This window comes from Saccostrea echinata, unplaced genomic scaffold, assembly GCF_033153115.1.
Source record: "Saccostrea echinata isolate AGI-Se365-2 ecotype Australia unplaced genomic scaffold, CSIRO_AGI_Sech_v1 ptg000057l, whole genome shotgun sequence".
In the NCBI taxonomy this organism is placed as follows: Eukaryota; Metazoa; Mollusca; class Bivalvia; order Ostreida; family Ostreidae; genus Saccostrea; species Saccostrea echinata.
In genome coordinates, this window is record NW_026889806.1 from 574,079 (window position 1) to 590,523 (window position 16,445).

General features: G+C 32.8%; 2 protein-coding genes across 2 annotated transcripts in view; one reads left to right on the forward strand and one right to left on the reverse strand.

The window, feature by feature from the left end:
- The window catches only part of LOC133174152 (NADH dehydrogenase [ubiquinone] 1 alpha subcomplex subunit 5-like), a 173,632-nt gene that overhangs the window by 13,496 nt on the left and 143,691 nt on the right, over nucleotides 1–16,445 (reverse strand). The gene's annotated exons all lie outside the window — the stretch shown is intronic.
- The window catches only part of LOC133174172 (protein Aster-B-like), a 30,074-nt gene continuing 16,352 nt past the window's right edge, over nucleotides 2,724–16,445 (forward strand). Inside the window, exons 1-6 of the mRNA XM_061309235.1 lie at nucleotides 2,724–3,039; nucleotides 6,054–6,128; nucleotides 6,751–7,381; nucleotides 13,480–13,564; nucleotides 13,893–13,996; nucleotides 14,120–14,296. Of these exons, the coding sequence (XP_061165219.1) occupies nucleotides 2,861–3,039; nucleotides 6,054–6,128; nucleotides 6,751–7,381; nucleotides 13,480–13,564; nucleotides 13,893–13,996; nucleotides 14,120–14,296 (1,251 nt within the window). The 5' untranslated portion in view covers nucleotides 2,724–2,860. The remainder of the gene's footprint in view (nucleotides 3,040–6,053; nucleotides 6,129–6,750; nucleotides 7,382–13,479; nucleotides 13,565–13,892; nucleotides 13,997–14,119; nucleotides 14,297–16,445) is intronic.

Below are 16,445 nucleotides of genomic sequence, written 5' to 3' on the forward strand. Positions count from 1 at the left end.
AAATTTAAGTCCCCCCCCCCCCTTTAAAATGTTTCAATATACTGAACTGATTTCTGCCTCTTCCTAGCCAGTGTGCTCAGATTAGCGTTGGGGCCCATGGGCCTCTTGTTATTGCTAGCGTTCTCGAGCGCTAGCAACTACGTTAGTCTATATTTCTGGAATACGCATGCTCGACTTTACGGTCGGGCATTCTGGGAAAACTACTGAAGATAGACTGTACGATGATAATTTCGTTTTATCATAAAAAATTGATATGATCCGAATTCTGAATTTCTTAATTTATTGTCTAACCTATGATTAAAAGTACAAGAAAATTTGGGTCATATAATGCCAAGATTGTAGAGATCAACTGGTAAAACTTAGCTTTCCTTAAAGCTAACCATGTATACTACCTTCCTATATAATTCCGGCAAGCTCAGAGAAAAAAAAACAGGAAATCTTTCAGAATTTGTCGGAAAGACACGAGAAGCGATTGATACAATGCAGTAGCACTGATATAATTATAATTCTTTAATTTTTCATTTTTCCTTTTTTGACGGAAAAGCCCGAGTAATTATGATCCGATTGTTATTGCTAGCGCTTTCGAGCGCTAGCAACTACGTTAGTCTTTTTTACTGGAATACGTATGCTCGACTTCATGGTAGGCCATTATGGGAATACTACTGTAGATAAACTGCACCATTTCAATTTCGTTTTTTAATCTGAAAATACTAGGGATGTCAAAATATTTATTTTTCTTAGTCGATTATTCGATTGCATCATTCGAACGATAGTCGAATATTCGGAACCTTTTCTGAAAATAAAATTTTATTTCAAACTTCACTGGTACATGGCGTATCTATAACTCAAAAACCCTTAATCTGTTTAAAAAGTAACATAAAAATTAATGCAGCGTAACGTTGGATTGCAAGATTATATGAAATAAATTTAGAAATCTAATATTCCTAAATTCATGATTTCTCCATCAATCGAATTCATAAATTGGTCTGTACATGCAGTTAGTTTTTATTTTAGTTAGCATTCAAAATTTTCTAGCCGATATTTTTTAAAGCTTATTGTGAAATATTTAGGGGGGGGGGGGGGGGTCTCACACTATCCACACGCCAGGTGGCTGTTAAATTGTTAAACAGTTAGTTACTGCTTATTCATTTATTGATGGTTCTGGCTATCAAAATGTCCTTAATTATGAACAATTTAAAATGCAAGCGAATTGTTCTAATAATTATTGAAGCGTCAAAACATGTCACATGTTCCTCGCATTTGAGCAATCTTAAAATAAAAGATAATTGGTACATCGTATAAAATCAAGTCCAATTAATTTTTTTACAAACAAAGCCCAGATATATGTTGATGGTTGATTTATTACAAAAACAACACAAGCAGTAACTGGTAGATAATTAATTCTCGCGGTAGTGAAGCATTTATAATTACTGCACTTTCTATATACGCACATGGAAAATCAAGTTTTTTTGTAGAGGAAAATTATCTTATCAACTGTCTCCGAGGAAAGACGGTTTCTCAATTTTGAAATGAGAATTCCATATCGTTATCACTCTTTTATTGCATTTTTTTAAAATTATAATATTCGAATGTCGTTTCATTATTCGATCGTCGGTCCATTCGACTGACAGTCGAATAGTCGACTATTCGTTGACATCCCTAGAAAATACATATGATCTGAAGTTTCGCGTTTTGTTGTCTAATCTTAAATAAATGTACAAAGGGTAACAGTAAATGCCAAAACTGTACAGATCAGTTATAGTTTCTAAAATTATAATATTAAAAAAAACTAGCTATTTTTAACTATCTTCGGATATGTTTTCCGAGCTTGCCGGAAAGGCCGAAAGGTTGCGATTGCTACAAAACAGTACCACACTGGAATATTTTTAAACTAGGTGTTCATTGGTTCTACTTATCTCTTATTTTTCACTTTAAAATTAAAATTACAGTAAACTACAGAATGCTTAAAGCACATTTAATGATTCCTGCCATTACCAATGTGAAAACCCACTCAAAACAAAGCTTTGAAGTTCATTATTGTAATGTTTTTTGACTCTGGGTATCCCGAATTTATCCAACAATAGCCTTTTCTATAAATAGTCTGATGAATATTTTGTATTAAACACTGAATAGCTGAAACCTTCACCATTCTGAATTAAGACACATCCCCCCAACACTACCTCCAGTGTACCACTGTGTCTTCCTATTAATAATTAGGGACGACCATTTGATTCTGAAGGGGGGCGGGGGGCTGGCAGATTTTGGAAATAAATAATCTGTCCTCAAAAAAGTTGAAAATAAATAACTGTCTTTCCACGACCGGCAAGAAAATAAATAATCTGTCATTGACTATTGCTACTTAACCCCCCCCCCCATTCCCTCTTTGAACTTTTTTTGTTTTTTTGTTTTGTTTTTTTTCAAACTTTTTCAGTGAAGAAGAAAATGAATAATCTGTCCTTGACCATCTTGAAAATAAATAATTTGTACTTGACTGGCATGGAAATAAGTACTCGAAAGATTTTGCTAGACCCCCACCCAACTCCCCTCCTCAGAATCAAATGGTAGTCCCCTTAATCAATTCAGCAAATTAATCCAATAATTCAGATATCTAATTCTGTGGTTTATGATAGCTACAGCGCTAGCTCACCTATCTTTTTAAAAGATTAAGCTTGTATTAAATTAATTTATTATATATAGATCGGGATCGAAAATGAAACAGGATATGACGCACTTGTCAGACCATTGTAGTAAATAAACGAAGGCAAAGCCAAAGGTTAATGATATATTCTCTCTTTCCGTCAGGAATTGTGTGTTATTCATTTACGTCTTGAATCTAAATTGCTATGTTTTATTGCATATTATGAGCAACTCGCGAAATCCTCCGCAAAATGAGACAGACATTCGAAATAACAACGATGAACTCGAAGACTTGATCAGCAAATGTGAAAATGCAGACGGGTCTAATCCACACGGACTGAGTTCTGCCGTCAGCTCTACGGTAGCGGCTGTTACCAGTATATTTAGATGGTCACCACAGCAGTAAGTGTATAAAAAGAGCCCAATCACTGGTTTTCTTTTACAAGTTGGAACATTTCTGGAGTCGTGAAAGGTTGATAATAAGGTCATTTTGTTAAGATCAGCTGATTTCGAAATCGGAAAATCAGGCATTTTCTGAATTTATGTAAATTAAGGTTTTTCGAGATTCAAGCTAAAGCCATTTCAGTAAAAGTTTTATCAATTTATAGTTTTTATTTATTTATTCTTGTTATCTTTTCTTTTTTTTTTTACTTTGCACATATACAGAAAAAAATGGTCTCTGTACAATATTCAAGCTCTGATTTGATTGAACTTTTTGAACGTTTCATCATTTTGAGTTAGTTTAGCACTCAAAGAAAATAAACTTAACACAATATCAAAATCTGATCAGAATTGTAATAATAGTAGACACTAGACAAAAAGCTGACATGAGGATCACGAGTTGATAGCCTGAATGCTTTATATAGGTATACCTTTAGCATTGATGTTCTTATAAAGAGTAATTAAGAAATAAAGTTCATGAAGTGTTATAATTTATGATGTTTAGACAATTCCTTCCAAATAAATGGATTTTTATTTTATTTTATAATATTTACATTTATAATTGTTTTCTCTATTATAATAACTCTTTGAAAGTTAGGTGAGTTGCATTGTCGCAAGCCACGGGTTTTGTGTCCATTCTATTTCCACAAACCCGTGGCTGCCTCCTACCAAATTCTCTCATTCTCGCGACTGAATCATTGAATATTTATTAAGTGATGCCAGATTTACCTCATCCTCGCAAGCCAGGGGTCCTGAGTCAATACGTTGCCGTTGGACCCCTGGCATATTTCACTCAATATTTGTGGGCTGACTGTAGCGACATCTTTCGGAAAAATTACAAATCTTGATTGTTTATCTTATCTCTCAACCAATCACATTAAGCCATTCTTTGATAAACAACTTGTAACACGTGCATTTGAGGTGTCAACTGAATCCTTATCTAACTATTTTTGAAAGCTTTAATTTGATTGGTGCTTCTCAATAAGAGAAGCAAGCCCACAAATATTGAATGAAATATGCCAGGGGTCCAACGGCAACGTGTTGACTCAGGACCCCTGGCTTGCGAGGATGGATTTACCTTGACCAATTAAATCACTCTGTAGCAATTTTTTGTACGCTTAAATGGCGGAGCCCATAATGAAATCATGTTTGCTATGTGTGGCAGATTTATTGAAAAAAATACGATAGATCCTGAAGAACAGAGGTGAGTAACGTATATTCTGAAATACTTACAAGGTTTTACATTAAAATACAGGGTTTCGAATGTAGACGTTGTGTGAGAACGCTGAATAGCGTTACTCGTTAAGAAAGGAAATTTGAACCGAAGTTGATGTACAGCTCGTGGTTATGGTTACATCCAAATACAAGATAGACTGATCATTTTCATTGGTTCTGACTTGAAGCGTCAGATGTTATTCCATTGGTTGAATGTATGTTATTAATATTCACGAGAACGAGAGAAATTTGTAGGAGACAGCCACGGGTTTGTGGAAATAGAATGGACACAAAACCCGTGGCTTGCGACGATGGGTGAGTTGATTTTTTTTATAATTACACCTGATTGTAATCTTCACCTAGTGAAGGGTCAGAAGCCTAATATGCAAGTCAGTCTCATGCTGTCTTTGTATCTGACGGCAGTGGGTGTGGACTGTTGAAATAAACGTGGGGTGCCTCATGTATTTTAGATCTATTAGACAGCTATTTACAATTTTATCTCGTATATGAATGTAAGTATAAGGAATCGCTGTCTAGTATGTTGGGTATGCAAGGGACATCAATGACAGTTGGAAATGTGGGATAATTTTAATATGCATAACAGGCTTTGCATTTCCAACTATTGTTGATGCCCTAGCATACCCAACAAACTAGACAGCGATTCCTCAAATCATTGATCTTTTGTAAATTGGTGATGATTTAGGGAGGTGATGAGTATATGGGTATAGGAGAAGTACATCATGTCATGACAGTTTTGTCTTTTTTTTTTGTGGATAACCCTTAGCCAAACCCTGCCTCCATCCCCCAAAAATGTCATGTACATCAGCTTTAGAGTCTTGGAAAATCCAACACCAGCAGATATGTTGACAAATTTCGCAGATGTAAATCCAGCTTTCAGTGTTTTATCAGGCATTATTGTGGCCAATTTAATAAGCGATCAAAACTTTTACTATTTTTTGAGATCATTCTGTGAACAATTACATAACAACAAGTGACAGTACAGATGTGAGATTATAATATGGACCTGTAATGCAGATTAATGCACAATGTTGATGTGTATGTTAAAACATAACACTGTCTGTTTATCTAGAGTAACTTAGTAAGTGTAGCTTTTTTGTCTTAGTTATTGATTTATGTAATTTAATAATACCTTCATAGTCTACACACACACACCTCAAATTAAATCTTGCTGGTTTGGCAATGTAGTGAGCTTTGACAATCGTAATGATTTTTTGTCGTAGCAGCTGTTGAAAAGATTTAATGTAGCCACCATCACACAACAGGCAGAAATAGATATTCCCCAGTGAAATAAAAAAATGCACAGTAGGTAATTTTCTAAAAGGAGAATGTTGATGAACATAATACAGAGAAGAAACATGATTTTTTACTTTTAAATTAACCAACTGGAAAGGTTAGAAAGTTTGGAATTTTAAGTTAGAAATGAAAGGATTTTTAATATTTGAAAATTGCATAATTGGCAATGAAATATAAAGTTTTAATTGATAGTCTATATATGGTATATGGCCATAATGGGTAAATTGAATCCAAAGGAAACCTGACCAAGCTTGACAGTGTGGAACATGTGCCGGTGATACAGCATATTAATCAGAACTGAAGATAGGTTGCTGGGTCTGCTACAATTTTTACTCTCAAAAAGTGCTCTTATGCAACAATAAATTGAGTGCCAAATCATCTCTATATTTGAACATATTGTCACATAATCTACACCTTATAAATCAATATTGTTTTTTTTTTTTCAGCATCAGTAGAAAGAGATCTGCTGAATCGGACCAAGACTCCCAGAGTTCTGGAAGCATGAATTCTGACTCTCCAAGGTGAGTTAGTCAGCATTTGGGAGCATGATTGGATGCTCAGTATAAAGGTACTAGTAAGATTAGGTATTAAAAAGAGAGATAATTTTTATCATAAATTATGCCTACAGGTATTGAAAATTTCTTCATTGAATTTTCTTATGTCTTGTAAATTCAGTGAGTCTTATTTTTGTATACCTGTATATAATAATTCAAAATTTTATATAATTGCAAATATATAAATGAACAGATAAATAAAATAATGTTCCTTTAAATTTGTTAGCCCTGCTGAAAAGTTGGGTCTCATGCAGCCAGACAGAAATTAGTCAGATCTTGTCACAATCATGAGAAATTGTGATTAAAAAAAAAAAACTTCACAAGTTTCTACATTTTAGAGTTTCTACTAATTTAAAAATTCAATTACCAGTAAATTATTCTATAATCCATTGAAGACATTGTCTTGGCAATACATGTATTAACTATAGGAAATCCGAAAATACGTACTCTCCGATTCTGAAATATATTTAATGAATTTTGGTCAAACCACACAATAAGAGTCATAGATTCAAAAGAAAATAAAATGGTAGGTACCGGGTACATGTATTAAAATAAAAAAAAATTGCATCTCTATAATTTATATTTTTAGTAAGTCGGGCCTTGCAAAATTTTCTCCGGCTCCATACTCCCAAATTAGGACTGAGGTGAAGAAAGAGGACATGGAGGAACCTGCTGAACCTCTCCTTAATGTCACCAATAACATATTCACTAATGGTCGGGAAATCAGACAGCGCCACAGCTTCAGTAGTAACTATGATGTACGACGACACACAGAGCCCACAAAAGAATCTGAGCAGAGTCCAAGTTCTGACAGTGTGTCCTGGGGTAAAGCTTCAGGGGTCAATTTAGACAGGACAGATTCCAAATCATCCAAGTCCCCAACCCTTAGTGGATCCAGTATATCGAGGGGAAAGTCATTGTCTTTCAGGGAATCATCTAGTCACAACAGAACACCCACCAAATCAGCTGATAAATCGGATTCCGGCAGCAGGAGTAGTATTGAGTTTGTTCGAGCACACTCAAGGGAACGTTCATTTGAGAAGTCTTTGGAAAACATCATGGACAAATGCTCAGAGAAATCTGTAGAATTGAATGTTAGTCTGGAGTCTAAGAATGGTGTAATCAGTGATAGTAGTCGAGTTGATGAGAACAGTCTGTCGTCAGTCAAGAAAAGTGGGGATAAAACTGACAAGAAAAAGAAAAATACTCCTTGGTACACTGTAAGTATTGGATTTTATTGGTACATATGTATCCTTGTTATTACACATTGCTTGTTCATGTGTGAGACCATGCATACACACATTCAAAAAATTTTTTTTTGAATTGTATTTTTTTTTTTACATTACAGGCATCACAAGTAATTATGAATAAATAACATTTGCTGATTATACATACAAGGGTTGTTAGAAAAGTTCTCGGACACGTTGATTTACGGAAAATCTATTGTGTACTGTGAAGTATGACTTATGTCTGATGAAATTCCTATCTTTTGTTTATTAGTATGTAAAAAATCAGGTCCATTTGCTAAAATTTTGAAAAATTTACAACAATTTTTACTATGCGGTCATAGGATTCACGGAGCAATCATTTGACGTTAAGTGACTTGACAATCAGATTTCAAACCCATTAAGCTTTTATCATAGTTCTAAATATCTTTCATTTCTTCAACTTTTCTTGTCTTTTTTCTACTCAGAAGTTAAATATCTATATCTCGACATGATACTTTTCTTCTATAATGTCTTTTGTGCTGTTTCGGATATTAGTGAGATCTTAAAATAAGTCTATGCAGTTAAGAGATCAGGTTTGGAAACAATGCAAAATCCATAAGCGCAACGTTCATGCGATAAGTGGGGTATTGGGGTATTGATGGAGTTGATCATTAAAAATGTTAATCCTTCCATTCTTATAAAGCTACTACCATTTGAATACTTTTGTCCTTTGTACGTATAGGCAATTTCTAGCAGCATCTAGAAGCATTTTAGTCTATTTTAGACATTTTCATATGTCTGCACACATAATTTTTTAGTAGCTCGGTGCTCCATGACGTTCCCATTTTTGGCTTTGTTTTTATGCGTTGATTGTTTAAAAATGGCTATAAAACTGTCATACACCCTCCAATTTAATTCAAAATTTCGGCAAGTGACGTTTCATGAATACTGTAGCGACAGATAAAATATCATAATTCTTTCTGAGCTACAACTGTGCAATTTTTAATTTCAATAAAAAGTCTAAGTTTCATGGAAATAGCGCGCTCACAATAGAACTTGTCCGTGAACTTTTCTAACAACCCTCGTATGTATTTACAACAATGATTTATATAGGCGCAAGGCTAATATCTGTATTATCTCCATTAACTTGTACCTTATATACCAATAAAACATTTCAGACTTGAATTTAAGGGAAAAAAAATTATTGTAATACATAAATATTTTGTTAATGTAGAGCACACACATAGAAATTTATGTCAGAAAAAAATGTCCAGAAATATTTAGAAAGAATCTAGACAATGTTTACTTCACACATGCAAAATTCCTTTAAAAAGTGTTGGGGATTTAAGAGGGAAAAAACAAAAAGAAAGTATCTGTTCACAATGAAAACAATCAAAATAGTTTGATTTCTATGGACATAAGAAAGTTCGATTGGAATTTCAAATTTGGTAATACTGGCTTTATAAGGATTAAAACATCCTGTCCTAGTTAGGAGAGGGAAGAGGTGACATTATAGCTGATACTGTACTAGGAAAATGTTCTAGTATGAGTACTAGCTGTCTCCTCTTATGAATAATTAGAGTTATTACAATCATTAACGGGAAATCAAATACAAATAAATTCAAGATAAAGAAACTATGCTTTACCAAATGATTTGATTAGAAAAGTTCAGCTGATGCAATACAAACTAGGTTTAAATATCATATATAATTATGTATGCATGCATATATCAGAACTTCTTCTTTAGCATATCATATTGTAGATTCCTTATTTTACGCGGGTACTTTATATCGGGAAATGGCCCTTAGACGTGAAATCGCAAAAAACGATAATTCGCGAGTAGAGGTTTGATCTAAAGATTTTACATGCATTTCAGCACCATAAAAATAAAAGTGAGTAATTTTATTTTGCGAGTGGTGCATCTTGCGAAATTATGCGATAATTAATTCCTTGTGTATATGTGGGAATCTACAGTAAGCATGAAATCATAAATGAAAAGGGAAAGAATTTATTAACACACATAGTAAAAGGAATGTACAGAAATCTATTTTCAATTTTTTCCAGCTGTATTTACTCATGTTTTAATCAATCAGTGTGTGTGTGTTTTTTTTAAACTGTTCTGGATTGTCTCTCTTGCCAGAAAATATTGTAGAATTTCCTATTATTTTAGTGATAATAGAATTTTTTCTTTTCTTTTTTTTTTTTAGTCCTTGAAATTATTGAATGGCTTTAATGTGTAATTTGGTATTCACCATTATTACATTTTAAGATAGAAATTTATGAAATGATGATGAAAGAAGGCAATTTTTTAAATGCAATAGACCCTTTTCCTATGACACATTTTGCTTAGGAGTTATTCCCCTTAGCTGCCATCTTGTATGGCAAAGCAGTGAATTTACCTCTTTGAGCAACCAATTTTAAACATGCATTCAAGAAAAATATGGGGGAAAATATTTACAATCTTATTATCATGAATTAATAGAGGATATAACAAATGTGTATTCATAAGAAAAATAGTGTTATCTTTACCTCAGTAACCAGTATAAGAAATTGAACTTGGTTGAATAATGAAGGGATCTGGGAATGTTGCCCTACAATATGGCGGCTAAGGGAAATAACTCCTAGGCAAAATATGTCATAGGAAAAGGGTCTATTGTGACAATTTGGCAGAAAAAATTTAAAATGAAGCAATTACATATAACCTTTTGAATATTTATGCCAACAGTGTTAAGGACATTACAGTCAAATTTTATTTTTAAACAGATTGTATCTGATGTAGGTATAATTTTTAATTTGATAAACTTAGTTTTTTTCTATATGATATTGTTATATTGTAGTACTTTCTCATAGACTGCCAAAATTCCTCTTCAACATGTTGAGTGCACCTTTATATACTGTATAATATATATCTTGGTGGAATTTCTTTAGGATTTTTATAACACAGAGCTTTGCAAAAGGTCTCTTTCTCTCCTTATTGTTTAGAATTGTGTATAATTATTTTTAATGAAAACCTTTTTTTCTGTTTTAGCAGTTCTGTACTTAAAAGCTTAAGTATGACCCTTTCTGATCAAATTCATCACTTTTATGCATGAAGCATTTTGCAATTTTAACTAAACTTGGCATAGAGCGCCCCTCATTGAAAGGGATAGAAAAGGGTGAATTTTTTTCAACAATCACAAGGCAAGAAAAAAAGAAAAAAAATCTTTGTTCATGAAGCAAAGGGCTCTCCAACAGTATTTGCAGTAAAATTCATTGACCCTTAGTTCAGGAATCTATTGATCTTATAATGAAAGTAATAAAAAAGTAATAATTATAGACTAATCTTTCCTTTCAGAAAACTGGTATTTATACCTTTCTATTTAGCACATGATCATGATGATACATAGGATTGTCTTTGAATCACCATGTCATTACAGTTGTTGTCTGAAAGAACAGAAGTCAATACATGTATAGACTAGTATAGACAAACAACAAGGAAATACAGGGTCATATCTGCAATACGCATTAAAAATAATCTTGATCTTTTGACCTTGAGTTTTCATAATACAACCATGATATGAGTAATCCACAGGTTGCTCTTTATAACAACCTTAAGGCAGTGTTAAGTGAATAGGCAAATATGTAGAGTCAAATATACTTTTTGTGTTTGCACCACATTAAAAGGATTTCCTGGACAAATAAAATTTTGACCTTGACCTATTAGTATGTCTACCTCAGACTGTTGTTAATCTAGTCAATGAAAACAAGAAGAAATTTATTGAAAATAAGAATTTAAAAAAAAAACTGGATTATTATGTCATCAAATAAATGTACATACCAGGTTATTGCTGAACAAAAGTCTTAACCTTTCACCTTGACCTCTGACTACATGATCAGAAAATAAATATTGTAGGTGTCATCCTCAAGCCACTCTCCACCATAACTGAATATCTGTATACATGATGGTAACTGTAAATTACTTTTTTATTCGGGAGAACTTTATTTTTGCGTAATTTATGCAAATCTGTCTGCTTGCGAAGACTTAATTCTCACACATAATTCTACTATGAAAGATTATATAGAGCAATAACCAATATTTGTGAAAATTTTGTTTCGCTTGTAAGTACTGAACAACAACCTCACGAAAATAAGGTGTTGCAAAAGTTTTAGTGATCTACAGTAATACTGTATGTGTACTAAAATAAGCGGGCTTCATATTTTAGCGGCTTTTTATGATACATGGCGTGGATGTGTGTAACGCTAATTTATGATTACGCCAACCACTCAATACCTAGTGTTTGCGCTAAATTTTGAATGCGTCAATTTATGTACATGTACAGAATGTTCCTGCAGTTTAAAAAGACTTTCATTTATTGCTGCATCACATTAATTTGTAATGGTTGAAATCAAGAGATTACTTCATAAAGAATTTATTCCTGCCCTTCATAAAATCCTTATTATTAAAACAATTTGCGTTGCTTGATCTGTCACAGTGGTAAAAATGTTTGATGTACACATGTGGCAGTCAGAAGGCTCATTTGCCTGTGACCATATATAGTTCAGTTGGTACATGTTAAGAGGCCCATGCATGCAGGGTTCAAATCCTGGTCTGGTCAGTCACATTTTCTTCATGTTACATGTGTATAGATTGAAATTTTTAACAATAGATAGTTAGAATTTATATTTACTTAATTCACGTATGCATATATTAAGTTTTATATATGCATAGTATGTATGCTACTTTAGTTAGCAGTTCTGTGTATAACTCTTTCCTTGTGGTGGTGTTTAATTTAAAGCCAACACAATATTCTGTTATGATGTAGAGGTAGAATAGATTGTACTTATAAAACAGATACGTGTATATATGTTCTTACACAGGGTAGTGAACCAGTAGCAGTCATGTTTCAATGTAAAGGTCATAGAATCAATTTTTGTTTTTAAAAATGTGTACTCACTATATATTTTTTGAAATCAAGCTAACACTTAATGTAAAAGGTTCCATACATTAATTGTGTGAGGAACTCCAAAGATTTAAGAAATTCAATGTAAACATTTGTAAATCATAAGAAGGATCATACTTATAGACCGTTTCACGATAACTGCAGTACTGCTCTTTTGCAGGGCAAAATGATATACTTTGGTGAAATATGACATAAAAGCAATTATTTACTATACATCATTTAATTATCTGTCAAACAAAAAAGTTCACCAAACGTTATTAATTTGCCCTGCAAAAGTGTAGTACTGCAGTTATCGTGAAGGGGCTAATTACTGTAACAGTTAATTATTTTAAAAAATTGTAACATTTATAAACATAAATGCCAAAAACCTATAAAAGTGAGATTAATTTTTTTTTTACTAATTTCTTGCTATTTCATTTTTCAAAAAAAAAAAAAAAATTCAAATTTTGCTATGGTGTCAACATTTCTTAAAATTGAGAATAAAGTGTGAAAGGTGCTCAGTTTATGAAGCTCGTGACAATACAAGTTCTTATTAATAATTTAATTTTTGTCAAAATCAATATAGAAATTGCTGGAAATCCTAATTAAAACATTGTCAGTCTGGTTAGAAAGCTAACAGGTTTTGAGTAGGGGCTGACAGGAATTTTATATACACTGTACAATCATGCACATGTACCATATGTTCATCTAATATATATGGGAATGTAAGTGTTGGATCCAGTTGGACTTTGGATAAGAATTTAAAATCAAAGTTTGAGGCTTCTAACTTTATGTAAATGACCTGATATGAGGATTCAAATCTTGGCAGTGGATTAAACCACCAGCATTATATTTTATTGTCACAGCACATTTTGGGTTCATGGATGGGGAAGGGGGTGTTTTGTTTGAGCAATCAACCATTTTGTATACCAGTATCATCTCAAAATTTATCTTGTAACTGTGTATTGTAATCACTATGTGTCAATTCTTTTACAGTAGTATTTCATATTAACTATATTAAACCTGAAAGTGTACTCAACATATTTGATTAAAAACAGCCTATTTAAGATGTAAACTGGAATTTTAAGTTCAGGTGAAAAAAAATCAAAGAACTTGTTAATAATAAATAAATACAATGTCTAATGCTGCATGATAAATTTTGTAGTACATTACTAAATTTGTATATTTTAGATGTGGAATTCTTCATATAAAACAAAGAGTGAAGATTTCAGGAAGATTTTTAAGGATGTAAACAGAGAGGATCGGCTTCTTGTAGGTAAGGATATTGTTTGTTTATTGTATTTATTTGTTACATAATACAGATATTTTTGAACAGATTTCAGTTTAAATGTAATGAGAAAAGGATTGAGAAAATTTGATTTGTGAAACTTGAATTTAAAGTTCTATTAAAGTTATAAAGTTAAATTTTTTATCTGATAAGTATCAACAGATTTTGTTGCTTCATTGTTAACACAATATTTTTGTATTAATTGTTTCTCTTGGTCTGTAATTCATCTTGGCCTCCAAAGTCTCTTTTATAGAAGTCATCTCAAGGATTGTGAGTTGTAATATATAATGTTGAAATAAATATTTTTTTCTTGCAGATTATTCTTGTGCCTTGCAAAAAGAAATTCTGGTCCAAGGCAGGATGTATATTACACAAAACTGGGTCTGTTTCTATGCCAACATATTTACTTGGGAAACACTGGTATGAAATTCATAATAGTGATGTATATCTATATCATACTAATGAAATTTTTGATCATTCATAAAGGCCCTCTGAAGTAGAATATCTGTATCATTTTTGTTGTTGTTGTTGTTGTTGACTTAGCTGGCCATTCCATGTAAAGAGATCACCTCCATCACTAAAGAGAAGACAGCTCGAGTGATTCCTAATGCTATACAGATCCAGACAGAGAGAGAGAAGTACTTCTTCACTAGTCTGGGGAACAGAGACAAGACATACATGATGCTGTTCCGAGTCTGGCAGAATGCTCTACTGGGACAGGTGAGACCTGCGCTAAATGTGCACTCACTAGTAATACATGTACAGAAAAAATAGACATTTTACAGTTAGTTCTTGTAGGTAAGAAAATTAAAGTTATAATACATTTAAAATCAAATTTTTCTTTTATTTACCAATACTACAGTACTTCTTGAAATTGTTTTGACATGCTGTAGGCTTTAAGTGATAAGTGTTTTTTTACTTTTCAACATGAGAAACAAACATGCACCAGCTGATATCAGGTTTAAAGAATAAGAGTTTCAATCTGATCAGAGATTTCTGGTTATGATAAACATAGCATGTGTTTGCTCATGTGATTGAATTTTCACACTTTAACCCTCTGGCTGCGGGAAGGACATATATGTCCTTTTACCGTTCGCTGCGGGAGGGACATATATGTCCCTGGCGACGTCATAAATGTTGCGTGATTTCTCTCTATTTTTATTGAGATTTTCTTTAGTATTATTATATTTTCACAGCATTTTTTTTATAAAAAGACTGAATAATTTAAAAGCATTTGCATTTAAATGTAAGTTAAATAAGCCAGTAACACATTTATTTAATCATTATATTATATGCACTTGTATTTTTTCCATGCATGTGATTAATTCTTAAATGCGCAGTCGAAATACTTTTTCATATTATTATAACTGTGAAATGAGAACATACGTAAACGTCCATTATAAAATATATTTCAAGTTATACTAATAAAATGTTTTATAACATTCCTATACAGATCAAATGAAGGGAAAAAAAAACACACCCCATCCCCACATTCAGAGAGAAAATAGCGTTATCTTTTAGTGATATAATTTTCTTTTTTTAAAAGTTACAAAATTCTGTCATTTTTTTTTATTATTTTCATTATTACTTAATCGGTCTGACATTGGAAAACAAAAAAAGAATTCTGCTTCCAAATTTGACTCTGATTTTGATTTGAATCCGAAAGCAAAGATTAAGTTTGCCATCAAATATAGACAAATGTAGGGTGTGTGAATGATTTTAATTATCCGCACACTATCAAACCATTTCTCCGACATACGCACGTTTACCCACATTACGTCGAACCCCCCCCCCCCCTTCCCCCATCGAATTATCACATACCTGATCCTGTTATATTTTCTTGATAGATTGATGTGCAGAGCAAGTTCTATCTTCGCAACACGACCCCACACCCTATTCGAGTAACCATATATTCTCAGATACTAGGCACAGTTTATTTTAGTACACTTTAAATTAAGAAATCTTACAGGCATGAATCTATGGCTTTTTAGGACACCTGCACAGCTGCGTATCCAAGATCCCGCAAGTTTCAGGGGTGGGGTGGGGTTCCCGGACCCCCCACCCCACCCATCCATCCGTGCATGCTGCATATTACATGTAAGGTGTTAAGACCAGAGGCAGGTTTCAATATTCTCTCTGTTTCTCCATGGCAATGATATCGCAACATATATTAACCAGTACCTCGCGCGGGACCGCTGGGTATGACCCAACGTACACGTTTATTACTGAACTTTACATGTACAGTGTACATAAATAGTACATTTTCAAAGGATAACATTTAGCAAGAGATTTTACATGTTCTGTATATACATGTACTGATAAAATATGGTTGGATTTAAAATGCAAGTTTTTTTGGTAAACACTTGGATTTTCTATAATTAACCATCTGAGCTTACATGAAATCTATAAATTATGAAGAATGAGAGCTACTATGCATATTTTACTTTTTGTCGTGGTATCATGTTTAAAGACCTTACAAACACACGTAAATACATGTATGCACAAACACTCTGTTGTGGAATTATATGTAAATGTCATCGAGCTCAAATATATATTTGGTAATTTTGGCCTTTAAGAGTCGAAGTGACATCGTACTGTAGTGTATGTGCCTGCCAAAAAGCCGCATAGAAAACTGTTTGAGCAGAGTCTAAATGATACAAGAATTCTCTATTAACATTACCTCAAAAAATTGAAGAAATCTTTAATGTCTTCGCTTTCAAATACTAAGGAATTCATTTTCCACCAAAACACTATTACAATTAACCCCAATTTTAAGGAAACACAGTCAGGATTTGTTGAAAAAAGAAGAGTGAAAATTTCATTTTAAAAATAAATAGATAAGAACCAAATAAGTGTGTAATAATTTTGT